Here is a 27,933-nt window from a genome sequence, read left to right as displayed (position 1 = left end):
TGTGTGTTCATGGTCATTTATTCAAATGTGCTCAGACTGTTTCAAGCACAGGGGGCTCATAGCCCTCTGGTCTATCCACTTTCACGCCTTCTTCGCCTTTGGCGGCAGATGCAGTTGCACTAGCACCACCTTTGCCAGAACCTTCTCCGTGCAGTTCCAGGAGCTTGCCCACTGTAAACAAAGCAAGCAAATGTCAATGAAAATGCAATGCACTGGACAAAACTTAATACAAATTATTCCACAGTAAAAAATATACTAGATGCTCAGCAAATGGCATAGCATTACTTTCTAGTAGTTGGCAGTTTCTTGCGAAATTGCATAGCGAAAGAACTGGTGCCACCACCTAGCAAGTTCCTTAATGGGTGCTGTGCCATCTTGGGAATGCTCATATGCACATAATTTCCTACAAATATTACCATGGGGAACTCTGGCACTTATATCTACAGGGGTTGCAAGTATGGTGATTCGGGCAACATTCGAATAATGGGCAGTACATGAATTTGCCTAAACTGTATCCTCATGGCTTCAAACGGCTTCACAACTTTGTAAAATTGATCATATTCAACAAAACATTGTCCTACAATTGCCACATGTGCGAAGTCTGATTGTTTCCTACACTTACAAAAATACGATTCTGTTATGAAATTTGTCCAACAAAGGCTGATAATGCATAGTAAACAAGGCCTCTAGAACGTCTGAAGCCATGAGCATGAGGATCAAACAAATCTATGTACTGACCATGGTAGCTGAATAATCGTAGTGCCCCATTTGCTTTTAGAAACCTCAGTAGGAAAGTATGATAATATGTGGGTTTGCAAGGCTTGTCTCGAATATTACTTGGCTTCAAACGGTCCTTTCCACACAAATCCCACTTTCTCAGGACGAAAATCATCACATAGGTAAGTCTGCTGTAATACATAATTCATTATTGTCTACACATATTTAATACAAGAGAGGAAACAATAGCCACACATTTCTTTTTTCACATATTCCGGCACTAGCTCATTTAATTGCCACCCTCACTGAACACTTAAAACTGTTTTAAGTCTCCCAGTACTGTGTCTGTTCATTTACGTGTTAAAATAGCAACACTGACTTCGTGGAACTGGTACTCTTGCATAACAAACAACACATGCAGCCTTCACAACTTAGCGGCTCGGGTGTGACATTTGACTGCTGCTAGTTCCCATTTCGAAGAGGCACCGGCAACATATTAAAAACAAAGTAACACTGTTTAAACGCTAAACATGCTGAATTTTTTACTTTACACAAACCATTAACATAAACAATCGAGGTGTCTAAGGATGTTTTTTTACCTCAGGCAAATAGGCAGTTGATTTTTTTTTAATATGATTGTTGAAGTTGCTTTTTAGTCATAGCGTCAAGGTTTTTGTACTTGATTAACCACCGACAGCCTATTGGTATCGAAGTGTTTCTTGGCCGTTGGCGTTCGAATACTACGGCGGCAAAACATTTTCAAAAAGCATCCTGGTTTCGTCTGTGAGTCATTACATAGACTTGCTATAAAGAGGTCTACTCTTGGCAAAAAATAGTGCCTCATTTTGTTTAGGCGTTGATTATCATAACGAATGCGGCGGAGGTTGAGGGAGTACGCTTGAAGGTACGTTTTTATGCCGCTGATCTCCATTGGCCTCGAGCTCCACCACTGGAAAAGCTGGCGCCACTGTCGGCGTGACGTGCTAGGAGGGATCACGTGGACATAGCGGCCGCGTCGGCTGCTTCGGGCGCGCCGAAGCGAGCTGAAAACGAGTTTAAATTCCCTCGTATGCTGCGGTCCTCATTTAGTGGCGAAATTTTCCCGCTTCGAGTGTCTCCTTTACAACGTTTGAAAGCACTACAATAGTTAGTGGCTGCCTTTGAAGGCGCGCAATATGGTAGGCTACTGCTCGGTGCCGCAGGGCGGGACGCACGTAACGGAGGCCGGTGTCAGCCTTATTCACACGTAGCCGCAGGACAAGAAGCTGCGTGAAGCTTGGCTCGCGAAACATAAAACCGGCGAACAGTCATCGGCTACAACTCGGGTATGCAGCAAGCACAGACGCGAGGAAGATTTCTGCTACGGCGCCCGGTCTGCGATGTTCTGAAAACGCGCACTGAGACGCTCGCCCGAGTCCGCTGCCCGACTAATGTCGTGACGGTTTGGTCTATGAACTTGTCGATGCTATAGATACTGGCAAGTTCAGTGGAGTGGAACAGCAGCGGTAAGAAGCACATTTAAAGAAAGCATGGCATATGGTCATGTTTGTGTTATGAATTAATGCGCTAAATTACAAAAAAGGAGCAGCGGGAAATTGCGCGCTGAGAACACCGATAAACATACAGTGCGACGCAACTCGAGAAATAGTATTGAAAGGTCAAAGAATTTAGAAGAAAAAAAGAAGATTGAATCGTTGCGACGGCACATCACAGTCCCCGGGGAGTAGGCGTCGAAGTCTCTACAATGAAATTATTTTTGAACAGCTGTGATAGCGCCTACGCAACAATGGTTGCTTGTATACTGTCAAATGCTCATATTCTGCGGCCTAAAGCTCATGGCACGGTGCGAAAACGCGCGCGCGGTGAAAACGAAACAGTGCGCGGACAAGCATGCAGACGCGCAGTCGGTCGCTGCGAATCTGTGCGATCGCTGCATTGAGGCTTCGTTCTATTACCCTCCATTTAGTTATACAAACACTATAAGAACATATTTCACATAGTTTGCTCTCAGCGTTTACCTACTTTTCACGCAAGAAGCCGGTTCGGGAGACTCCATCGCGGCGACCGCGCGCAGTGGCGTTCACTGTACGTATTCGGTAAAGAGATAGCGTCTGTAAACGATTGTGTGCTTTCAGTTTGTCCAAGATTATTATTTAGACAGCAATAAACTTCTCTCGTTTCGAAAGTACTTACAGAAATGTTCGGGAGAGCTCGCGCGTGGTGCTTTCAGTGAGCGCTGACAGCAAAACCTATGAGGAGCGCGCCACGTGATCCCTCATAATACGCCAGCGAGGCGCTTCCGATAGGTGGCGACTCCGTAACTCCTCGCCGCCAATAACAACGTAAGTACGCAAACCGATGTCACAGAACACCCAATGCATCATTGTGTGTTCTCCGTCATCGCTTGTTTGCTGTACGCCTACTAATTCATTTCTTCTTCAAGTGTTGTATCCTCCTTTTGTCCTTGTTCTCTTGTGCTTCACTTACAATGTCGTTTTGTCAGCTGTAATGCGCATTTGCAAAACCAATACATGTTTGATAAGACGCAGTGGTTATCATAATTTCACTACACATGTATTAAGCTGGCACATATGGTTCAGATACAGATACCTGTATGCGGACTTGCACGACGTTGATGCGGAGATTAGGATAATTATGACACCCGTAAAGAACAGGCAGCTGACGGCCGTAAGCTATTGCGTCCTTTCCGCCAAACTACTCTGCCTGGTAGTGCTGTAAAGATGCTGTATAAAAGTGACACGCGGTGACCGGGAAATTATTATACTTAGCAGCCGACCGTACGTTTTGTAGCTTAGGTCTTCTTTCTTGTGCGTTTGTGCTACCCTTTTTAATGAGCCATTTCTTGACTATGTTCTTGACTATGTAATCGCGTTTGTGTGGATGCGTAGACGTGTGCTTTTTGTTGTACTTGTAAAATGCAAATATTTTCAAGCTTACTCAATCTTTGGTGTCGTGTGGGTTTATTCCAGTCGAGGCCATCATGCCACCTAGAAACCGCATTCTGTCAGTAGCCCTACACGAAATGCAACAGCTGGAGTGCGGGGGTAACGGCGGCGTAATAAACGAAAAACTACTCGGGATGCCCTTACAAGTCAGTTCCGAGTGTGCCTTAACTCGATCGTGCTCCCGCCACTTTGGTTGCTGTGTGGCAAACGTAGCGCCTACATAGGCGCTACGTTTGCCACACAGCAACCAAAGTGGCGGGAGAACGATCGAGGCGCAGCAGCCAGAAACTCAGTAAAGCCACAGAACACCTGGTAAAGCGGCAATACTGTTTCCGTTTCCTCTTGTACAGCGCCCTCTGTGGTCGCATACTTTAGTTCACGACGCCACCGCTACGCTTATTTCCGTTGCACTGTGGAAGGTACAGTTTCCCTTCTCTAAGTTTGTATAGGTGTTCTGTGTCTTTACCTCGCGAGTTTGACGTCTCCACACACCGTAACCTCGACGTGTCAAAACGGGTGCTACGCGGACATCGCAGTAGCGTGGCCGATGCCTACGCTTGTGGACGTTTCAGACTTGCGGCTAAGCATTCCGAGCATCGGCGACGCGGACTTCGCGACCAAGATTCGCGCGCGGAATTCTCGGACATGCGGCTAAGCCTTTCAGCAGTCGGTGTTTCGAATTCGTGACACATTCGTATCGCGCACGCAATTCTCAGAAACGCGGCTTAACATTTCGCGCATAGGGAGTCTCCGACTTGGCGATCATGCACATCGCGCGCGGACTTCTCAGACCGTCACCTAATGATTTTGTGCATCGGCGCCTCCGACTGTGCGAATAAGCGCATCGAGTGTCGACTCCCCGAGCCCGCGGCTAGGAATTTGGCGCATCGGCACGTAGGACTGTGCGAATGAGCGCGTCGAGTGTCGACTCCTCGAGCCCGCGACTAGGCACTTCGCGCGTCAGCACCTCGAGCCCGTGACTAGGCATTTCGCGCGTCTGCACCTTGAAATGCGCGACTAAGCACATTGCGCGTCGGCTCCTTGTGATCTGCAGCTAGGCATTTCGCACATCGGCACTTCGGCCTCGCAGCCAAGCACCATTGTGCGTTCACTCTACCGTATTTACTCGCATAATGATCGCACTTTCTTGTCAGAAAAAATTGACTCAAATTCAGGGGTGCGATCATTGCGCGGGTTAAATTCCCCGCGAAAAAAAAAAAAACTTTTTTTCGTCCCCCGTTTGCTGCGGGATGCGGGATACCAAAACAAAAATGGCGGCCGGCTGAGCAAGCCGAACGCGCCGAAGACGATTTTTTTCTTCTTCTCGCGAGTACATTACATGCATTGAAACAGTTTTTTCCGTATCAGTAATGAATAATATCGTTAATATCGGCAAGTTTGCAGCAATAACGTAGCCATGTCCACTTTGAGGGGGCAGAAACAGATGGGCGCGCTTAGCTGCCAGTGACATACAAGAAACACATGGCGGGCATGCTGCGGAAACTGCGGCATCTGTCTTCACTACTATCCTAATACCGCACGTTTGCGCTAAGGGTGGGTGAATATCTTAGCTGTGTTACAAGCGTTGGCGTATGAATAAGGTACACTTTTAACGTATCAGCGTAAACGTGGCTACTATCGTTGCCGCTCGCGATTTGTTGCTTGCCCACGAGTGCAGATGAGAAGAATCGAAAGGCGCCTTTTTTTGTTGTTGACCACAACCATTATAAAGCCTACACATAATAAAGGAAAGTTTGGTTGTACCTCTTTTTGTCATGGAAGTGCGGAAAGTGATGAAAGTAATGAAATGAGGCATCTACTTAAGAGTGTTTGGTGCGTCGTGCAGACCGCTTGGTTCATCTTGAATAGTCGTTCGCGTAGCATTCAACAGATGGTAAGCGCGATCATTATTAGCTAGACTTCGCACACGACATATCGCTGCGGCAAGTTCGGGGTGCGATCATTACGCGGGAAATTAAAAAAATCAAATTTTGACGACAAAATTCAGGGGTGCGATCATTATGCGAGTAAATACGGTATTATCATATTGTCACGATAGCTCGTAACAATATCTATTATACCCCCCCCCCCCCCTCATAAAGAGAACCTCATCATGAGCTCTGTTCATTAGGCCCCTTGGGCTGGCACACACCTGGCAGCAGGAGTGATCGAGGCATCATACAAAAGTAAAATTCTGGAAAGCACCTAGCAGCTGCATATCTATCACTGGCTCTCTAATCGTAAGTTCCACAGCCACTGTCAGGTGAAGATGACTTGGAAGGCTACTTACACTCAAAGCCTTCATTCAGTAACATGGTCAATTCTACCAAATGAAAAAATGCCTCACTGATTGTAATGGAGACTGCTATCAATCAGGCAGCCTGCATGTACAACACTGGAACTATTCATGCCCACACAGAGTTCTACATTTCGGTTTGAAACCCAGGCACCATGCTCTTAGTAGAGCATGGTGCCTAATAAAATTTCTTGTGCTAGTTCAGTGGCCAGTGTGCTATTATTTTGAGAGTGTGCAGTCACACATTTAGTATGGCCATTCTTACAAAACATAGAGCTTCAATATCGTGCCATTTGTATTGCTGTAGATTCACTTCAGCAAAAGCTACATTTGTTTGAAACTTCAAATGCGTTTATTTCAGTTCGATGTTTTTGCACACTACTCCGCCTTACGGGTGTTTCTTCTGGGTTGTTTTTGGCCAAAAATGACAAGGGTGGTATCATTTTATTCGTATTGAAATGATCTGGGGGGTGATGCTATTTTTATTACTCTTGCACCGTCATGAAAATTACATTCAGGTATAGTAATCGCTGCTAATTCGAAAGAAAATGTTCATCATAAATGCAAGATCGTTTCCTTGTCTGCAAAATGCTTCCAAATGAATAAAAATAGCATCACCCCCTACAATAGGTCTTTAGCAATGGTGTCATGCATTTAGTTTTTGGTTTAGCAAGATGGAATCATCAAAAAGTCCCGTAACGAGTTTGAAATTAATTTGACTTCAGACCTCAATATTTTCTGAACTGCTACAGCTATCGAAAATCTAATTACAGATCTGAAATCAGCATGAAAAATTACCCCAGGCAGTGGAGTTTATTAAAGATTTGGACCCAATTAAAAATTTGGACCCAATTAAAAATTTGGACCCAATTATTTCAGAAAAAGCTACTGGTGCTTAGCATGCACCCCCCCCCCCCCCCCTCCTTCTCACATGTGCACACTTACCTTGTCAGTCACAACAGCACAGGAGCATCTCTACCCAGTACCAATGCAGTACACTTTTTGCTTCTGCACCCACGAAATTCGGGCCCAAATTTAAGAAAAATGTGTGGCCCTTACAAGAGAATATACGGTAGTAGAATAAACATGCACCTCGATATTTAATTGGCAGCAACAAAGGACAAACATGCAAACAAAAGAACAAGTTACAAGGCTGTGTACTGTGTACTTACATTCAAATTTAGGCTTCTTGAGCACCTTCACTTTGCGGATGAGCACATCATGCAGAGGGTAGATGTGTTGGCAGCTCTTTTCGATGTCCTTGCCAATGCTTCCAGGAATACTGTTAAAAGAAAAAGCATGCAGTGATGCCAAATATACATACAGTAAAACCCCCTTAGCTGCAACCGTTTAAAAAAAAGAAGCAAGAAAACTGACGTGCAGTTTCAAGATAAGCCAAATCATGAAAACAAAAGCCCTCTGACTAATAGACCACATGGAGCCCTTCAGAAATACCGATGGCAACATTTTTTGTCACTTTCACGTGCATCAGCACCGGAGAGGTCGGCGTCTATGGGCAACAGCGTAACTGGCACTGTGCCAAGACTGCATGTTTGGCACAAAGTCGAGACTGATCCTAATGATATACCACATTTACTTGCGTAATAAACGCAATGCCAGATTAGTCGCGAAAAATCAGATCACTGTGTGGAGTGCGCATTCAGTTTCGCCGCACATGACTGGCCTAGGTCGTGCTGACTTTGCACCGCTGACGCATTGGTTCTTTATTCTAATGTGGAACCACGAAGTGGATGAAGCATGCCAGCGACGTGAGCAGCAGGGAAGGTGGTTCCGATGCAGAGTGAAGTTAGTTTGCAAATGGTATACATGTATTTTTACTGCAAAGATAAGTTATCGTATGCATGTGTTAAATAACTACCGTCTTACTTTTAAATTTTTGCTGTTTAGGAAATGTCTCCACGAAATTTACCCCGCATGATGTAAGCACCCCCCACCCCAACTTTTCTTCAGCACACTGGAAAAAGAAAAGTGCATTCATTACGCGGGTATATATGGTGCTTGAATCCAGTCATTCGTGCATAACCATTTTCAGACATCCATAATGTTGACGCTGCTTTCTGCATCACAAAGAATTCTGGACAATTTAATATCAAAAACAAAGTACGGAAAAGTGCAATTGTCATGCTAGAATAGACGCCTTGTGAGTGACATGGCATCTATGCCTCACTGTCACTCGAGCATGAAGATCTCAAGCATCCTGATCAAGCTGCGATCTCGCTTAATTGCCATGGGCTCACATGCTGGTTTCCTTTGGGCACAGCACTTGGGCTTATCGGACCTGCTTAAAAGTGCCGGTCATCTTGCCCAACATCACAATAAGCTGTGATCATACTGATGCGTCACTGACAGCGTGATATTGAGATAACAGAAGTACGGTGCAAAACCTTTTCGATAAGAGGCGAAAAACACAAGGGTTGAAAATATTGACTTAATTGATATTTCAAAATATCAGAGTTCACGTTAAGAGGGTTTACTGTACTTCACATTCGAAAACTAATGCGCTGGAAGATACAGTCGACTTCCATTAGTTTAGGAACAATTGAATTCATCGAGTTTCATCGAGCAGCGGTGTCCAGACACCGCTGCTTTGTTTGGTGGTATTCACCCAATTCTAACACACACCCAGTTTTTATGATCTCAAAGTAAAAAGCAATGTGAGCCCAAATGTAACTTGCACTCTAATGTACAAGAGAAATGTAGAATGACTATTCTTGCAATCGGAAAGTGATAATACCTGCAAAGTACCCTTTCAGGAATGCAAATTATTCTTTATGTGCATCACCATCGCTCAGCTCTATCACTATACAGTCGCCGACTGATTTTTCGGACTCCAAAAATTTGGACATGCTCGATTATTCAGGAGGTTGTTGACCGGGGTTGTTTGAGAAGTATGGGAGAGGCCTTTGCCCTGCAGTGGGCGTAACCAGCTGATGATGATTATTATTCAGCCTGCTTCGCGGCACTGCCATTCTCGCCATAGACCATAATGTATAACAACTGTCAAAAGTTTGGACACCTTGCAACCTCTCGTCTGATTTTTCGGACACTCCTTGAGCCAACTCGATCGAGAGCACCATGCACCGACTCTGACCGGTGCATGGTTCGACTTGCTGTAAGCCATTTTTCTTTTGAACGGTGCTTCCTTGCTGCCCCACAAAGTGGCGCTACTGCAAATCCCCGCTCATAATCGTTTCTGCCTGGTTTGTGGCCACAGCCATTGCTACAGCAGTTCCGGTCTCAGCTTAGTAAGCCATGTCAAGACAATCCAGCTGCCGATTTGTTTGTTTCTTCATGCGCGACGTTTTTCGTTTAAGCGACTGGTGTTGGCGTGACGGCACGGTGATCCAACGGGGCATACGGAAACATTGCGTCAAGTGTAATAGCGCCGACAGTGCCCACGCAGACTGCGCTGGGCAATGCCGGCAAGCGGGTGCCGGGAGGCCTAGGATTTGTCGCCTTCCAATGTGCTCCCTACTGACACCGAAAATGTTCTGATGAGCATTGCGATTCCGGACACCGTCTCATTTGACAGTTTCACACGTGCCGACACTGCTGTACTGACATGTGCAGAACTCGACGACGACTCCGAGTCGAAAGATGACGCACCATGTGCTACGCTGCCGTCGCATGCGGAGCATGTACAAGCAGTGACTGTGCTTTCAGCCGCCTACAGTGACCGTACGACCCTCTCCTAGATTCAGGCTTATCTGATTGCGCGTAAACGGAACAGCGCGCAACGGCGCATTCACGATTTCTTCAAGCCTACTGCCAGGCCCTAATAAGCGCGTGGAAATAAATGATTTAGTTTTCTTTTTTTTCTTAATCTGCTTTCTTGGACACCTGTTTATTCGGACATTTCCGCAGTCCCTATGAGGTCCGAATAAACGGTATGTATGAATAAACCGAAGACTGTATTGGCCACAACTTGTCTGTGTTATACACTGCTTTTGATGTACCATGTTCTTTCTGCACTGCAAATCAAATCAAAGTTGGACTAACTATGTGCTGTTAATGGAAAGTAGAAAGCCGACTACTCCTTTTCGCTCGCTAATCCACACTGCTGTCTTCCCGTTAATGTTATGGCTGTAACTTTTTTCATAGTGCAACATTCTTTTCGAGGATAGCAGTAAGCTGGCAGTCATGACCTGATGTACTGCAACCGTCCTTAGTCTTCTGTAAATTTCCTTCTCATAATCAGGAACCACTGACTAACTGGCCTAGAGCGACCTGCCATGTTCACTTGAAATTCTGCAGAGGGCAATCTGAAAATGGGCATTTTTGCTAGAGATGACATACGAAGCATTCAGAGCGAAGACCGATGCCATTGGGGCCACCACTGGGGCAAGATGCATATATTCTGACCAGTCAATTTAAAATGATCTGGCAAAGGCGAATTTTGTGATCAAGATAACTGAAGTCTTGGCCCAGCGTATCATGAAAGCTAGACAAAAAAAGAACTTACAGCTTGTTGACGACCTCCTTCAGACTGGTGGAAGACACCTCCTGTATCATCATCTCAGTCATTTTCTTCCTAATGAGGCGTACCTGGATGAGACATTGCAAATGTGTTAAGCACCTGTCAACCCCTTTGAGGCAGGGCCTTAGCTCGACCTAGTTCATTGGCCTAGTCAGAAATAATACCTTGAACTTTTGATATGTTAGGAAATCAATTGCTGCTTTCGACCACATTGAAACTTTCACAGAGATTGTGTTTTTATGTTCGAAAACAATCATCTGATTACGAGGCATGATACAGCGGGGTCTTTTTGTCCACCTGAGGCTTTTTACCATGGCCACAAAGCCACTGCTGCAGGTAGTTTGTGACATCAAAAAGCACAAGGTAAACAATAGTAATCTAATCAGGAGAGAGATAGAGATAGAAAGGCACTATTAACCTGGTTGTGCTGTGCATAGCATGTCTTCTTCAGCTGGTTGGCGCACTTCTTTGTGAAACCAATGCAGAACATGCGCAGGAGGTAGCCATCAGTCGTCCGCACATCAACTGTGGCCTCAATCAAAGTCTGCGGGAAAAGAAAAACAGTGTAAACGTACTTTCTGTAATGGCAGTTTTGACAATGCAGCAATAGCTGAAGTAGAATGCTTTCACCAGTGTCTCCTAACATGAAACCATGCTATCACAACAAATGTTTTATCCCAATGTGCCTAATGGTGACAGACATGTGCAATGCAGAGGGTCAGTTTGCTTTCTACAAATGCTCTAGCAAATTGTTCTTCCTACATCAATTACCTAGTGCCAAGAGTTGGGACATCTCTTGCTACTGGCACCTAATTGTGGTCTCTCTTCCACATACTGACCAAGCACAATGCTGTTATGACAAGAACTAGTGGTAAAGTATGCAATAAAAAGCTTGAGCTTAGCATGGTTCGGTGTCGGAGTGTGGTCTATGAAAGCATGTGGTTGGATCAATGGCTGATGTAAAATGCATGGGAGCATAAGCAACTGGAGACATACCATATTTACTTGCATAAATGATCGCACTCGCATAATGAGTGCACCCTTGAATTTTGCTGTGATTTTTTTTTCCCGTGTAATGATCCCACCCCAAACTTGCCACAGCGATATGTCGTGTGCCAAGTCTAGCTAATGATGACCGCGCTTACCATCTGTCGAATGCTATGCGAATTACTCAAGACGTACCAAGCGGTCTGCACACACCAAACATTCTAAAGCAGACGCCCCATTTCACTCCTTTCATCACTTTCCGTACTTCCATGGGGGAAAAAAAAAAAAAAAAAAAAAAAAAAAAAAAAAGCTACAACCAAACTTGCCTTGGCTTTATTATTTGTAGGCTTTATAATGGTTGTGGTCAACAACAAAAAAGGTGCCTTTCGATTCTTCTTGTCTGCACTCGTGGGCACGCAACAAATTGCAAGCGGCAACAATAGTAGCCACGTTTACACTGATACGTTAGAGGTGTACCCTATTTATACGCCGACATTTGTAACACAGCTAAGATATTCGCCCACCCTTAGCGGGAACGTGCCATATCAGGATAGTAGTTAAGGGGGGACACGACTCTTTGGGACGAAAAATTCGCGAAAGTCGACTTTTAGAAAATGGAATTTTTGAAATCTGCAGCTATTGTTCCGCAACTACACAAAGTTTCTCGACAATTTCAACCGAAGTTATTGCAAAAACGGTACTTTTTTCGCGAAGCGCAGCTGCCGTTTCACGCACCGTAGCGCGGACATCTTGGTGGCATTTGAAAGAGCGATTTTTCTTCTTACAATTCACGTCAACTCCAGCTCCGTGATGCCATTGGCTTCCTGAAATTTCTACGCCAAAAGAGAGTCCCAGCACGGCCCCTTATTGGTTGTTCAGCGCATGTGACCTGTGCTCGGCATACAATTGGCGGAATTCCTTTCGCGTCTGCATCACGCTCATCTTAGCGGTCAGCTGTGCGCCATATTGTCCGAGCACCGAGTCATTGTGAGAGAAGTGACACCGTACTACGCGATAGCCCGTAAGAAATTTCATACGAGGAATAAGTTTGGTGCAAGAAAGGTGCCACATGCGCTTATCGACAACTTCAAGAAGCGTAGCGTGACAGATCCGGATGTCAAAGTCGTCGCGGCCCCTCCGTACCCGCATCTGCTGACGCCGCCGATGTAGGCCTAGGCCTAACAAGCCCATCACCGTGCGAAGGTGCCGAAGGTCGCGTTAATCGCGATACGAAGTTCCTGAAGCCCGCAGAATTAAAGGAGGGGGAAAAAAAAGCAAGAAAAGCTCCAGCGGCTGCGTCCACACCCGCGACGGAAAGGAAGCGAGATCTTCTGACTGATAACACCGATACCGCAGCTGAACCTGTTGAACCACTTGATGGGACCGTGTTTACTATAGTAAGTTTACGTGCGGTGAACATTCTGCTTGTGAGAATGAAGTGCAAGGTATGCAATGGCGGGAACGCGAAAATCGTCAGAGGTGAGCACGAATACGGACTCTCTGTCCAGTTAATTCTTATGCGCGGGAACTGTGGCGATGTGAGGTCAACCTGAAGCTCGAAGCGCATACACGGTGAACAAAAATCAAACCCGTTCGCTGTGAACATTCTCGCCGCTCGCGCAATGCAAGCAACAGGAAACCGGCAAACAGCCCTCAATAATGTGTTTTCCACGATGAACATTAGCCGCCGCGGGCGTCACACGGAGACGTGGCAACGCTATGTGAAGGAAAAGCTGGCTCCCGCCGCCGATCGTGCTGCCCGAAACGTGATAAGTGAGTGTGCACATTCGGTTCGCGACGTTTACAACGAATTGTGTCTCGACAACCCCAGGAAGCATCACGGTGTCATACAACGGGCCGTGGATGACCCGCAGACACACCTCGCACATCAGCGTCGTGATTGAACTGTTTACGGGTCTTTGTTTAGATTACATTGTATTGAGTGATTTCTGTGCAGGATGCGAGACTGGTCCAAATGAAAATGATCCTGGTTTTGGAAACGAAGAAGAATCACCAGTGCCCGAATAGTGAGAAAAAATCTGGAGAAATGGAAGTGGAGGCCGCCCTCATTCTGTTCCAATGGTCCCAAGAACGGCACAACTTCTGTTATACCGCTATATTGAATGATGGGGATAGCCGTACTTATTTTGCACTGCAAGAGGAAAATGTTTACGGTTATTTGAAAATAGACAAGGAGGACTGCGAAAACCACGTATTCAAACGCATGGGTACGGCATTGCGCTACCTTGTTTCAAAAAATAAAGCTTCTGGCCTTCAGAGCCTCGGTGGAAAGGGTCGGCTCACAGCAGCCCTTATTACAAGACTAAGCTCATATTACGGATGGGCGCTAAAAACGCACAAGGGAGACGTGGATGACATGCACAAGGCAGTGATGGCGACTTACTATCATATTACCTCCAATGACTTTGAATCAAACCACACATTTTGCCCAACAGGCCCGAAATCGTGGTGCTGTCAAAATGCTGCAGAGGCTAGGAGCAAGCCAGCACCAAAGCATCCTCGCAACCTGCCCCCTCATGTTTGCCAGGACTTGCTGCCCATTTACGAGCATTTGAGTGACAAGAAGTTGCTTGAGAGATGCCAGATGGGAAAGACCCAAACAGCAACAAGAGCTTCCACTCGGTTATCTGGTCTCTTGCATCGAAGGATCGCCATGCCTCTCTGTTCACCATACAGGCAGCTGTGGCGGAGGCAGTGCTGAAGTTTAATGCAGAGAATGTCAAAGCATCTGCATCTATAATACAAGAGCTGAGCCCCATCCACAGCTAATTATGCAGCGATTGCGTGGCTGAAAAAGATCAGCGGCGATTGAAAGCTTTAGCTCGAAAGCGTGCATCAACTGAAAACATGCATCAAGCCTTCAAAAATGCCACACAGGCAACAATTCTTAAACTGACTGTGTTCCAAGGGGATACTAACCAGTTACGGCTGGTGACACGTAAATATTTTACAATATTTTTGAATAAATTAAGCTGTTTTCGGTTTTCTTGATTTTCTCAAAACAAGGTTTTTACTCACCCAGCCCCTTCAGAGCAACGATATCTTAAATCTGTAGGACAGCTACAGCTGTAATTTTTTTTGCTACAGGCAGCTTAATGAATAAAGCTTGAAGTGCTGCAAGCATATTTTTGCTTGCTTTCTTTTCTTTTTGTTAGCTGTGTTGTAAACATTGAACTTCAATGAGCTGCTAAACTGCTATTTGTTGTTGGATTGGAAAACTGCTTCCAGCACTGCAATCCCTGTACATTCTGCTTTCCACTCGTGCAATAAATATAACTTTCTGACCAGTAAATATTTATCTATTGTTTCACCAAAACATGCCAATGCATTTTAATTATTTCATTAATTACTTGAGCCATAAAAAAGTAATTGCATTTTTAAAATCAGCACAAGAAAATACATATATCTGTGCATTTAGGTTGAATTTGCTTAATAAATAAATTAAGAAACCTCCAGATGCCATGTCCCCCCTTAAGGGGGGACACCCCACTTAAATTTTCATTTTTTATTTGTGGCCACAATTTGATAAAACTTCCATCACTTATGTATTTTGACATGCTGATTTCAAATATTCGATTGGTTTTCCCATGCAACAAGTACTTTTCAAAATATAAGCAATTCATGTTTTTTTGTATGGACTAATTTGGAGGCAAGTTCTCTCTACAATGCTTGCTGTTAATGGAGGAGACTGGCACATCAAAATGATGTTGAATGATCAGAGGTTGCAGTGCTACAAGAATGAATGTTCTAAACTGATTAGTGCCGAAGTTACAGCATGTCAAACTTTTGTAAGCAGAAGGCATTATTGTAACCCTGAAGAAATTATTACTTTTTCAAAATTTCTGTAATGATATTTGTTCACATTTTAGGCCTACTGCACTCCCAATTTGTCCACCTTTCTGACGAAAAAAGAATTATTGCAATAAGATGAGTAGAACCAGAGATATCGTCACTCCAAAACTACACTACCATCAAAAATGTCGTTTTGAGAAAACGAGAAAAAACATTTCAGGACATGTTCATGGTGATTACGGCAAATGCTTGAATACTAAATTGATCAAGGATGATACAGGGGTCTAACCAGGCAAGAATGAAACTCTCTTCTTTAAGGGGGGACACTGTAATTCAAATAATGTTCATGATGTTTTACATCAATATTCATGAAACTTTCCATGCTTGTTAAGACCTTTGTGCTGATTTCAAATATGTAACTATTTTTCCAATAGGCCATTTAGTTCTGAAGATAAATGAAATTCATTGTTCATAATTTGCAGAAATAGGGGGAAAAAATGCTCTACGAAATTCGTATTTGCACATGCCTGGGTACTACAAAACATAAGGAACATAATGGTAGGAATACTACTTTGATATATCAAACATTAGTAATTTTATAGCAATTCAATCTTTACTGTTCGAATTCTGGCTACCCTACTGTCTGATCTAAAGCAGAATTGAAAATTTTTGAAGCATAAATTCCAAAATCTGACCCTACATTGTGTACAAGTGAAAAGTCGGTGTTTTGAGAAAACGAGAAAAAAGGAATACATTCACTTTTAATCAAAAGTACAGAAATAATTTTGCATTATTTTGCAGTGAAAGTGGCTAAAAGCCGCCAGGAATGTAGTCGCTTCGACCACGGCCACCCAAATGCGGCAAAAACATCGCCGTTCGCCGATTCCCGGTGGCTTGCAAGGTTGTTCACGCGGGTCGAGCTCCATGCCGACGCGATATCGCCGCAACACGCGCCCGTGATAACGATCTTTATGGCGAGGCCAGATTACCGTTCGCTTTTGCCTACTGCGACGCTGCCGCCGCACACCTTGCACTTGACGACATCAGTCCGTTCACGGAGTCCTACTGAGGAAAGCGAAGCCTGCCTCGGCGTCGACTGGCGCGGCTGCAACGCCGTCGGCGCGAGTGAGCAAATCCAACACCCGCGTTGTTGCTGGCGTTGACGCAAGAACTCGAAGTTTTTTTGAGCATTCATCTCCCTCTGCAACAAATCCGCACGCTGCAACATTGCAGTGTCACGCCGAACGCAGCCGCTGTCCGTAACGATTTCACTCATTTGTGAGCTGGCTAGGCCTACTTCGGCATCGTCCGCGGTTTCGGCATCATTTGCGGTTGGCGGCGAGCTACTCTCGATGCTTTCAGAAGGAATGGAGCGCTTTTGAAAGTTATAAGCTGATCGCTTCTTCTTTTTGCCGAACTTGTGCCTCGTGGCGAACTTTCCCGGTGGATCGGACTTCGTTGGGCATGTGCCAACAAACCTACGAGACGCGCAGTCGCGTCGCCTGCGGAGTGGAGCAGACGATGGGAACCTCGCGCAGCCAACCACAGCACGCGTTTTTGGTCACGTGCGCTAGCCAACGAATCGGATCGCGCGTTCGGGCTTTTTTTTCTCCCCGGATTTCAACGTCACTGGCGTACCGACGGAGTCACTTTTGGCGGGAAATTAAAGAAGGAAGGCTCCTCTTTCCAACGAGACCAAGATGGCTGCGATCGCGCGCGTAGAAAATGAGCTACGCGCCGCGATAAAAAGGGCTGTTGTTGCGCGGAATTCAGCTCACAGTGATGTTATAAATTGATATTGCGGACGAAATACTCTTCCCCGAGATTCGAAACTTGGTGAATTAAAGGAATATTAGCTGTAGATATCGAAAATTTCGTTTTCAAAAAATCGATTTTTTCGCGATTTTTTCGCCGCAAAGAGCCGTGTCCCCCCTTAAGACAAAAGCCACAGTTTCCGCAGCATGCCCTGCTGCCATGTGTTTTTACCACTGGCGGCTAAGCGTGCCCATCTCTGTTTCTGTCCCCTCAAAGTGGACATGGCTACGTCATTGCCGCAAACTTGCCGGTACTATTAACAATATTACTCATTACTGACGCGGACGAAACTGTTTCAATGCATGCAATGCATTCACGAGAAGAAAAAAAATCTAGTTCGGCGTATTTGGCTTACTCCGTCGGCCGCCATTTTTTGTTTTGGTCTCCCGCACTGCTGCAGCAGCAGCCGCCTGTTTTTCGACCTGTTGTCATCCCGCAGCAAACGCGGGATGACAAAAATTTTTCTTTTCGCAGGAAATTTAACCCACATAATGATCACACCCATGAATTTGCATCAATTTCTTTGATAAAAAAGTGCGATCATTATGCGAGTAAATACCGTAGTTAAATGACTTGTACAATTTGTGTTCCAGCTATTATGGAAGGCAAGCCACTAAGTGTTGCATGCCTGTGGTGAGCGGGAATTGATGTAGCACAATCTTAGAACCAGCAAGAGGAAAAGGCCTCAAGCCAGAGGGTTTGTGTGCAAATGTAATCTTTTATACAGTCAAACCTAGTTATAATGAAATGGGATGCAATGAAATAACGGATATAGCAAAGTAAGAAATTCCCCTTGAAATCCTCAGAGAGATTTAGATTTAAAACTTCATTTTAACAATGTAAAACTGCTGTGCCAATGGATATAATGAATTAGATCTGTCTGCAAAAGAAAAAAAGGACGATCCTTAAGCACCAAAAACAGTCGACTCTCGTTACAATTGACCTTGATAATCCAACAAACCGCCTCACTTCTGAAACATGTTGCAATGTGTAACAATGTTATTGCAAAGAGTGAGTGACAAACGTCTAAAGTAAAAAAAAAAAAGAAAAAGAGAGAGAGAAATGAGATGGCGAGAGAGAGAGAGGGAGTCAGTTTCACCCAAGAGGCGAAGCATAGACTGCGTTAGAAAATTATTGGACAGCTATGCAAAGTAAGAATAGTAGTTTTATCAGCAATATAAAGTTATAAACATTTGCTTACTAACTAAATTAACTTTTCAGGGTAGATTTTTTTATTGCAGATTCCAATTCTTCTGAGGGACCTATTTCAAAAAAAAATTACGAAAATTTTTCTAGGGTGATCATAACGTGAGAAAAATATTTTGTGTTGGTATATACCTAGTCTTTATTTATGAATCACAACAACAAAAAAGGAAATAAGCTTATAAGAATTAAAAATTTGATGCATTGCTATACACATTCATGGCTTAAAGAATGTGCACACGAGAATATTTCTCAAGTCTCAAATGTTCCTGCTCTCACACTAATATTTATGTCCATAGCGTAACCGAACTGCGTAGGTGAGCGCACTAAAAAAACTGTGCGGTTGTGTGCTCGCCAAAAAAGCAAAGCATGTGACAAACTTCCGCTAATCTTCATTTTATCACCAACCAGAGGCGATTAGATTTCTTGAGTCCCCCACCCAGCAAAGGAAACGCATGCATGACGGCACCCTCCCTATGATCACCCCTGTGAGCACTAAACGAGCGAGAAACAGGCGGTTGCCCTTTGAGTAATTACTAACGAGATAGCCATCAGTTTTGTGAGTGCAAGAAGCCGAAACCACCGGTGGAACCAAACCCAAACCGCTGCCTGCCCATGCACCAATGCACGGGTGGTAGTACAGTGAACTCTCACTTGAGTGAACTTCAAGGGACCGAAGGAAATAGTTCAGTTAACTGAAAGTTCACTAAACTGAATATTCACTAGACCAACATAAGACATGGCATACAGAGTCAAAAGTTCGAAGTGCAATTCATGGAGCAAAAGTCATAGCATCCATAGTGTTAGAAATGTGTGAAATGGAATTTGTACATATCAATGAAAAACACATCACGTGGGTCTTTTGTGTGCGCACGCGGAACCGACTAGACTGCAAAGACGACGACCATGCCACGACTAGGCGGTCGGAAAAAAACACACCACGTGGTTTGTGGTGTGACAGATCGCCGCTTTGCTCTGGCGGCGTTGTAAGCGTCAGCGATGTTACTTTCTTCATGGCCTCAGAGATTACATGGTTGTTCGTTTTGTGCGGGCAATCTCGGAGGCCATGCCTCGTTGCCGTTCGTTTTCCAGGCCGCCACTTTGCCCCAGGGGCGCTGTAGCGCCAGCGACGTTACATTGCCGCTGGAGCGGCGGTTTGATGAGGGCGGGCATCGGTTGCGCCTGCAGTGCAGTGCAAGCCTTGGTCCTCTGAGGGAGTTCGTTAAACTGAAATATTGACTGTTCCAAAATTCGTTTAAGTGAAACATTTTTGCATAGAAGCTATAAGAAAACTGCCAGGGATTTTAAAAAAGTTTGTTATTCTGAAATATTCGATAAACTGACGTTCGTACAATTGAGAGTTTACTGTATGTAGATGCGCCAGAGCAAACTAGCTCTAGAACAAACCATGCAACGAAAACCATGAGAGAGGCGGAAGAAAAAAATTCCCTGTATTCCCACATAGTGGCAGCACATGGCAGGAAAGAAAAAAAAAAATAGGAAATTGGCGCGCTTTTTAAACGTACAGACAGCACCTTAAATATACGGCATCGACCATTTTGGACTTGTTCGCGGCGCCCTATATTTACGTCACTGACCCTGAAAGGGCTAACAAGCACGGCGTCATGCGCGCCCAGGTAAACGTGAACACATCTCACTCAATGAACATGGAAAGTTGCTGTCAAAACTTTGAAGGGAGGAATCGCAGCAGCAGCAGCAGCGATCAAATCGACCTTTGTGCATCTTTTGCATCAATGTGAACGAAATGTCGAAAGCAAAGTGCATATGAAGCTACCAGCACTACATGCACTCTACAAACATCGCAGATTGCTTCCAAGATGAGGCCCACGCGGGTGCCAACTTTTGTCTGTATCACAGATCGCTTTTAAGATGCGGTGCCCACTTGGCCGCGTTGTAAGCAGCCACCGCCGCATTAGAACCCCCCCTCCCTCACTTCCTCACGCGAGATATTGACCCACGATCGTCGACTGACACTCGCAAGTCAGTCGCCAGCCTGTGATGACACGGCAAAAGTCCATGTTATACGCCAGATTTTTACAAAAATTGCCACTCATTTCATTCGCTGTAGCCAATAGTCTGTTGTAGCATGGGCAATTAAAAGTGAACTTCGTTGCATTAATATAAGTAAAGCAATCCAAGCATAATAATAATAATAATATTTGGGGTTTTACGTGCCAAAACCACTTTCTGATTATGAGGCACGCCGTAGTGGAGGACTCCGGAAATTTTGACCACCTGGGGTTCTTTAACGTGCACCTAAATCTAAGCACACGGGTGTTTTCGCATTTCGCCCCCATCGAAATGCGGCCGCCGTGGCCGGGATTCGATCCCGCGACCTCGTGTTAGCAATCCAAGCATGAATTATGGTTCGTTATATGTGCAAGTCCGTTGTATGCAGGTCCATTATAATGAGCGTCGACTGTATATATCGCTTTCTGTGTGGTTTGGCACACATTTGGAACAGAAGTGTGAAACTCTTGTATTCAAATGTTGAATACACAGTCGAGCAACACCGGTACTCCTCACCCCTTTGTGTAATGAGTGGCTCCCCCCCCCCCCCCCCAATATCAGCATCACACTTCTCACTATGGCGCCGCATAGGCTGGTGTCGCAATGAGAGAGGCTCGCCAGCTTTAAGATACTACAGACGTGCTAAATGGAAAGCGGAAACGAGATACTGTCAGACTGGAATAAATGGCAATCAAGCTAACGACTAAGAAGTTGTGTGTTGCGCACGCTGATGATTCTTTTGCCATTAAAATTTCATCACATGCATGGCTGTGCAGCAGTCTCGCTGGCTGCAGTGATGCAGTCTTCTACGCATGTTCGAAGTTGTGCACCCCATTGGGCATACATTACAGTAAACGACAGTAATGGATATAACCAACTAATTTTGGCTCCCCCTGCAACTTCGTTATGAGGTTTTCCTGAAGTGGCAAACTATAATTGAAAATTCCAGCATTAATTTGGTATTTCTGCAATCTACTTGTGCACTCACAGCATCTCAAGAGATTCAGAAAAAGGGTATCTGTTGCAACCTGTTTTCAATGTAGAGAATCTGGATGATGCATCATATTATGGACAATCTTCTGTAACATCTTTATTTCTGCCAATACAGTCAAGGCGATTAAAAAAAGCCTAAGCACTTGACGAGGTTCCCACACCATTTACAGCAGCAGCACATGCACTACCAAAGCTTTTTAAATATTTCGTTAACTTTGGAAATATGCATATTTTCCATGTTTAATCATTGTATAACATGCAGTATTTATTCACTTTGCGCGACAAAAGTCTTATTTTCGTTTGATGCCGCCGTGGCCTAGCAGCGACTTAATACTTGCTGAAGCTGCGAGCCGGCTTTTCAGCCAGCCCCCTCTTCTCGGCAAACACTCGCATGGCAGATTCCTCATTGGTGCTGCATATTCTTCGTGCACAGGTATGGTATCATGAGGTTGATGTAATGAGCAGCTTGTGCCACTGTTGGGCCTGAACTGCCCATGCTGTTACTTTCTGCGCTGTCCTCATCACTGTCGTTGGGAGACACTACGGCAACAGAGGCAACGATGGCAAAAAGTCAAACTTCGTAGCCGACATCTTTTCCCAGTCACAGCAGCGCTGCCAAGCAACTTCTTCGCATTCCAAATGCCGCACACCGTAGCCAATTGCAAATCGTTGTCGCGTGCCAGCGCCGACTTCTTCATGCCACGTTCGATAGCACAAATGTCCAGTTTTTCTTCTATGCTGCGCACCCGTGTGTTTTTTATCAAAGCTTTCGCATGACGCGAGTCCTTAGGTTTACAGTCGCCGACTGATTTTTCGGACTCCAAAAATTCGGACATGCTCGATCATTCAGTCTGCTTCGCGACACCGCCATTCTCCCCATAGACCATAATGTATAACAACTGCCGAAAGTTTGGACACCTTGCAACCTCTCGTCCGATTTTTCGGACACTCCTTGAGCCAACTCGATCGAGAGCACCATGCACCGACTCAAACCGGTGCATGGTTTGACTTGCTGAACGACATTTTTGTTTTGAACGGAGCCTCCTTGCTGCCCCATGAAATGGCACTACTGCAAATCCCCGCTCATTATCGTTTCTGCCTGGTTTGTGGCCACAGCCATTGCTAAAGCAGCTCCGGTTTCAGCTTGGTAAGCCATGTCAAGACAATCAAGCAGCTAATTTGTTTCTTCATGCACGACGCTGCGAGTAGGCGACATTTTTTGTTTGTGCAACTGGTGTCGGCGTGGTGACGTTTGCTTTGTGTCTGTGTCGAGATTGCGGTGATGCAATGCAGCATACGGAAACATCGCGTTGAGTGTCTAATGGCGCTGACAGTGCCCGCACAGACTGCGCTGGGGAATGCCGGCAAGCGGGTGCGAGAGGCCTAGGATTTGTCGCCTTCCGATGTGCTCCCTACTGACGCCAAAAATGTTCTGCCGAGACCTGCACAGTGGTTGCATTGCGATTCCGGACACCGTCTCATTTGACAGTTTCACAGGTGCTGATACTGCTGTAGTGACATGCGCAGAACTCGCCAGCGAGATCATTCTTCAGGTTTCTGCTGCGCCACTGGACGATGACGCACCATATGCTATGCTGCCGTCGCATGCGGAGCATGTACAAGCAGTGACCGTGCAACGGCGCATTCACGATTTCTTCAAGCCTACTGCCAAGCCCGAATAAGTGCGTGAAAATAAAGGATCTTTTTTTTTTTCTTAATCTGCTTTTTCGGACACCAGTTTATTCGGACATTTTCGCAGTCCTCGTGAGGTCCAAAGAAACGGTCGGCGACTGTATTCGTTTCGGCCAAGTTTCTCTGCACCTATTAACGGTGCACCCTGCATCCGTGTGCTCGAATGAATGGGGTACAAGGCGGGGCGCCGTCGCGGTGCAGTGCACCCTTGCACCTTGCAGTGAGTGGGTGCAGCCTGGAACACCATAGGTTTGTCCGACTCAGAAAAAGGTGCACGGCACCATACACAAAGTGCACGTGGCGCTAGTTATGGTGTGCCGGCCTGCACCCACTCACTGCAAGGTTCAAGTGTGCACTGCTGCACCTCGGGGAATCGAAGGCCTAGGTGCAGTGCATTGTGAATAGGTGCAGAGAAACTTCGCTGAATCAAATAGACCTTGTAACTGGCGCTACCTGCACCTTTTCGTTTGTGGTTCCACGAAAAACCTCTTGCTTGCACGCCGCCAAAATGATGATGATGATGTGGCTTCACATGCAAATGCACAGGGTGCTTGGAGGCCATTGTTCCGATCTCCGAGGCTTGCTGTTCTGACGGGCCGCCAAATGGGGACAACGCACTGCCATGATTGCGTGACGAAAAGTGGAAACACTACACCAATACATATGCAAAAGGTTGGTATGGTTTACGCAGATAGAAAACGCATTTGTTCAATGGCTGCCGAGCCAGGGATTTGACTAATACTTTTAAAATGAAACTACTGTTTCAGGTACGGTTTAACGAGGTTTTATTGTACAAGGATCTTTTGTTTTTGTTTCACAGCCTCTTTGTTTTCATTCCACGGCTTCTTTACACTGGTGTTTCAGCAACCACCTGTGCATCAGTGCTTGCGAGGGTGTCTCGTTTCTGTTTCACCTCACGGGCTGTTTGCTGCTCTCATAGATACTGATGTTTACCTGGTTTCTAATCTTTCAAAGTCACTCCTAGATGGTCCCTCGTCTATTGCTCACAGGGGTTTACAGGCAGGCCCTGATATATACAAATGATGCTGCTATGCCTGCATTTCTTTTCTCGGGACTCGGCTCATGAAAACTGATTGCCCCTAGTTCGCTTACTGCAAGTTTCCGATTCGTTAGGTTTTTCTGATGGGCACAAAGCCATCGAGTTTTGTTGCGCGTACTCACAAACACAGTTCGATTACCCTATGAGCGGCAATTCCTCAGATGTGGACTACTACGCGAGCGTTGAATCAAAATATTTCAGTGCATCTGATTTTTTTATTTTTTAAAGTATTTATGGAAGCCGATCTGCATTCATGAACAAACAATGCAATGTCTACCTACATCAGTCCATCATCAGTACATCAGTCCGATTGATTTAAAAAGAGAAAGAAAAGGAAATAAACAATCATGGGGAGTCATATTTGGTGAAAAAATGTACCCTCAAAGGGTTAAAAATAAATATTGACCTAGAAGTTTATATGCCCTCATGAATAGTGATATGTAAAACTAAGCATGCTGTAGCGCAGTTAGCATAGAAGGTGACAACTGGCCAGAATGTGTTGCGAGACGTTGACAGAAATGAAATGATCATGATTTATAGTTATAGAATTCAACATGCTGTTCACAATTTAAGTACGAATTATTCTGAATTAGCAGTGAAAGCTTCAGCAACTAGTAAGTGGCGTGGCCTGGCGATTACATCTTGGCACTTCGGATGTAGCACGAGATTACTGCACATAATTCGGCTGTCATTAAGTACAGCATATTTAGTGCTTAAAATTGCAGTTTGTATGTGTATTGCTAAGTAAAGAATGTGCGCGCGAATGAGTGACGCTGCCTTTGTAGTAATGAGTGGAGCGACAAGAGCTGTTCGATGCATTGCAGCGCACATGAGGGCTCTTGCATGTGCGATAGTTTACAAGTTCGTACACCGAGTTCTGTGGTCTCGAGATCAAAATGCTATAGACGAATTGTGCCATGGGTGTCAGCACTGCAATAATACACAGCACTACTGGCATATCCTTTCACTTAACTTGGCTTGCCTAAAGAACCTGGCACATGCACCCAGCAAAAGCATGACCTTTCAGATCAGTTTTACTTGGAAGGAGCCGTTGCTGGGGCTTACTTTCAAAAACCACGTATCATTGTAAAAATAATTCAATGCTTTATAAAACATGAGCTGCAAGAACATGGGCTTGATAAACAAAATCTTAATTTCGTACAGCTTAAGCTGCGCTCACCGTTTCCCACCAATGTCAGCGTATAATGGCTATCGTGCACAACTATATCCTCAATCCAGATTGAAAACTTCTGATAAAAAATGTTTCGCAGCATTTTCCGCATTAGCACAAAGATTGCACACTCAGACCAATAAGCTTTCCATTGCTCTAAGAGCAGATGCCATAAAAAAAAGGTTGTCAGTCCCTTTTAAGCTTGTTGCTGTCTCTTACAACGTTGCAATAGACCATAGCAACTTCAGCTATTGTATGTCAAAAGCCCAGAAGCAAAATGACGCCTGCCATGTTGAAGCCATTGCAGTGCCAACTCAAGTAATCACTTTTTACAAGAGCAATGTTTCAATCACTTCAATTATACTGCACTGTCCAAGCTGTATCGACGAGCACACAACACATTAAATAATGAATGACATCAAGGCAAATGACACTAGGTTTGTCCGTGTGGCATCACACAAATGATGTTAAAACTTGAGGCATTAGAAAGTTAATGTCATTTCCTGTGCCTGTGTGACCTGTATCCTTCAGCCATCTGTGGCTGAAACACACAAGTCAGGTCATGCCTCCCAGAGTCCCTTATGAAGTGATACAGATGCATGCAGGAAGAGACCACGTACCATGCTATGCCTAACTTTTCCCATTGAGGATGACCAGCACAGACACAGTGAATGAGGTTTTATTTGTTCAGCCACTACATAAAACTGCAATGTTTACGTGCTAGGCACATAGAGGGTCAGGACATCCAAATGAAGAGCAAATACTGGTCCACAATGTCTGCTACATTGTTATGGATTATAGGCCATGCATGAAGCATGCTGCCCTTTGTGGCACAACTCAATCTATATGTACAGAAGCTCTACTAGAGAGTTGGCGCATGAATGTGAAATATTTAGCACAGCAATGTACCTCGGAGCAAGAAACCTATAACGACTTGCCCACTTGGCAGTACACTCAAACGCGCACATTCTTGAAACCATGAAGGATGTGAAATGTCTTCTGGACACCATAGGGATGTTCGATTCACCTGCACCATCTGAACCAGTTCACAAGGTGTGACACCCTGCCATTCGTTTCAGGGGTGCAGCAATGGCGCCCTCTGAACCACGCCGTTCCGTTTTAAAAGTTGCAGGAGAGGTGCAGGGCTGGTTCATGATTTTGCTGCACTTTCTCTACTGTCGGTGCCAGCTTGGTGCAGGCGTACAGATGCAAAGCAGCAGTGCAGCAGACGACGTAGCACCTGACCACAAGAACCATTGAAACCCCACTTACGTGCACCTGCTGTGTCTACGCAGGCGCGGGTGTACTTATACACCTCAGAAGCCGATCATACCAGCAGTTCAGGACCTCTCAAACTTACGCACCCTGTGCACATTAGTCTGACAAAACATAAGACCTGCACCACAGAAATAAAGCTGCACAATTTTTGAACTTCTTGTGAACCACTATGAACTGGTTCACAATGGTGCAGGAAAATCGAACGGACCTCATAACTCCCAATAAATGCACTAGTCTGATGGAAACTGGTCACGTGTGCTAGGAGCAACTGATCACGAGAAATAATTTTTGTTTCAATGAACTTATCACCCAGGACAAGACGAGATTAAAGTTATTCTAAATAAATCTGATAAGAGCAGCTTATTCCTCTGATTTCCACAGTGCACATGGCACACAGATCGTACACACCTGCCATTTCTTGACCATGGAACGAAGCTTGTCAGTGGTCAGGTCCATTCCATGGAAGTTGGTCAACACATTGCGCCCCTGCACTTCCTCGGCGATGAGGCGGAATTTCCGGAAAGCATCCTCTCCGTTTGTCAAATCGGCTTGCGAGACTTCGAACACACGTCCCTTCAGCCCTTCAGACGCAATCTCTGCAATAAGAAAATTCCAGCATGCGTTTCAGAAACTACGCGGGTTAGAACAGTTAGGTTCGATTTCCAATCATCAAGAGCACATTCAAGCTTTTATATAGCTTAAATTATAACTTAGAGCAGCAATTCGTGTTCCAGCTATTTTGGAAGGCAGGCACCAAGATGCTGCATGCCTGTGGTGAGCAGGAATTTATGTGGCACAATCTTAGAACCAGCAAGAGGAAAAAGCCTCGAGCCAGAGGGTTCGTGTGCAAGTATCGAATGTATCACACACCGATCATGATTACAAAGAGGAGAAGTAGCAACAAGATGGCATGGTTTCACTCACTTGTGCCTTGCGTGCGGTTGACAAAAGTTTTGCCGATGTTCCTGACGGCGTACATGGCCGGCGCCTTGACATCGTACCAATCTTTGCGCGTGAACGGGTCAACACTGCAAACATGAAATACAGAATTCAAGTGCTACATATCAACGAGTTATGAGCTAACCATGGCGGTAACATGCACCGGCTACCAGCCACACCGCAACAGTATCGAGTTCAATCCACTCGAACTATCACCTATTCCGAGCACTGCTCTATGTAGGCGATACACGGAATAACCTATTAATTCAACAGAGATGATATTTTCACTTACATCTTCTTCTTCACACCCTTCTTCCCGCCTTTAGACAGGCCCTTATTTTTACCGACGGCCATCTCTACTATGGCGAAGATGAAAAAGACCGGAACCTGGCTGGCTACTCTCGAAGCAGACTACCGACCAACTAAAGGAAAACTAGAGTGTGCTAGACAATGGTCGAGTGGGCCGAACGGCGC

General features: G+C 45.1%; 1 protein-coding gene across 1 annotated transcript; it reads right to left on the bottom strand.

Annotated features, from left to right (window-relative positions):
* On the bottom strand, positions 1–27,863 carry RpS3A (ribosomal protein S3A). The gene is made up of 7 exons (XM_050182669.2): positions 27,752–27,863; positions 27,445–27,548; positions 26,929–27,116; positions 10,896–11,021; positions 10,463–10,545; positions 7,152–7,261; positions 1–171 (listed from the first exon to the last, which is right to left on the bottom strand). The coding sequence occupies exons 1-7, from the start codon at positions 27,811–27,813 to the stop codon at positions 32–34; spliced, it is 813 nt and encodes a 270-aa protein (XP_050038626.1). The 5' UTR covers positions 27,814–27,863; the 3' UTR covers positions 1–31.
* Between the last annotated feature and the right edge of the window lie 70 nt (positions 27,864–27,933).

This window comes from Dermacentor andersoni, chromosome 4, assembly GCF_023375885.2.
Source record: "Dermacentor andersoni chromosome 4, qqDerAnde1_hic_scaffold, whole genome shotgun sequence".
In the NCBI taxonomy this organism is placed as follows: Eukaryota; Metazoa; Arthropoda; class Arachnida; order Ixodida; family Ixodidae; genus Dermacentor; species Dermacentor andersoni.
Note: the sequence above shows the minus strand (reverse complement) of the source record. Positions and strands in the feature narration are given on the sequence as shown.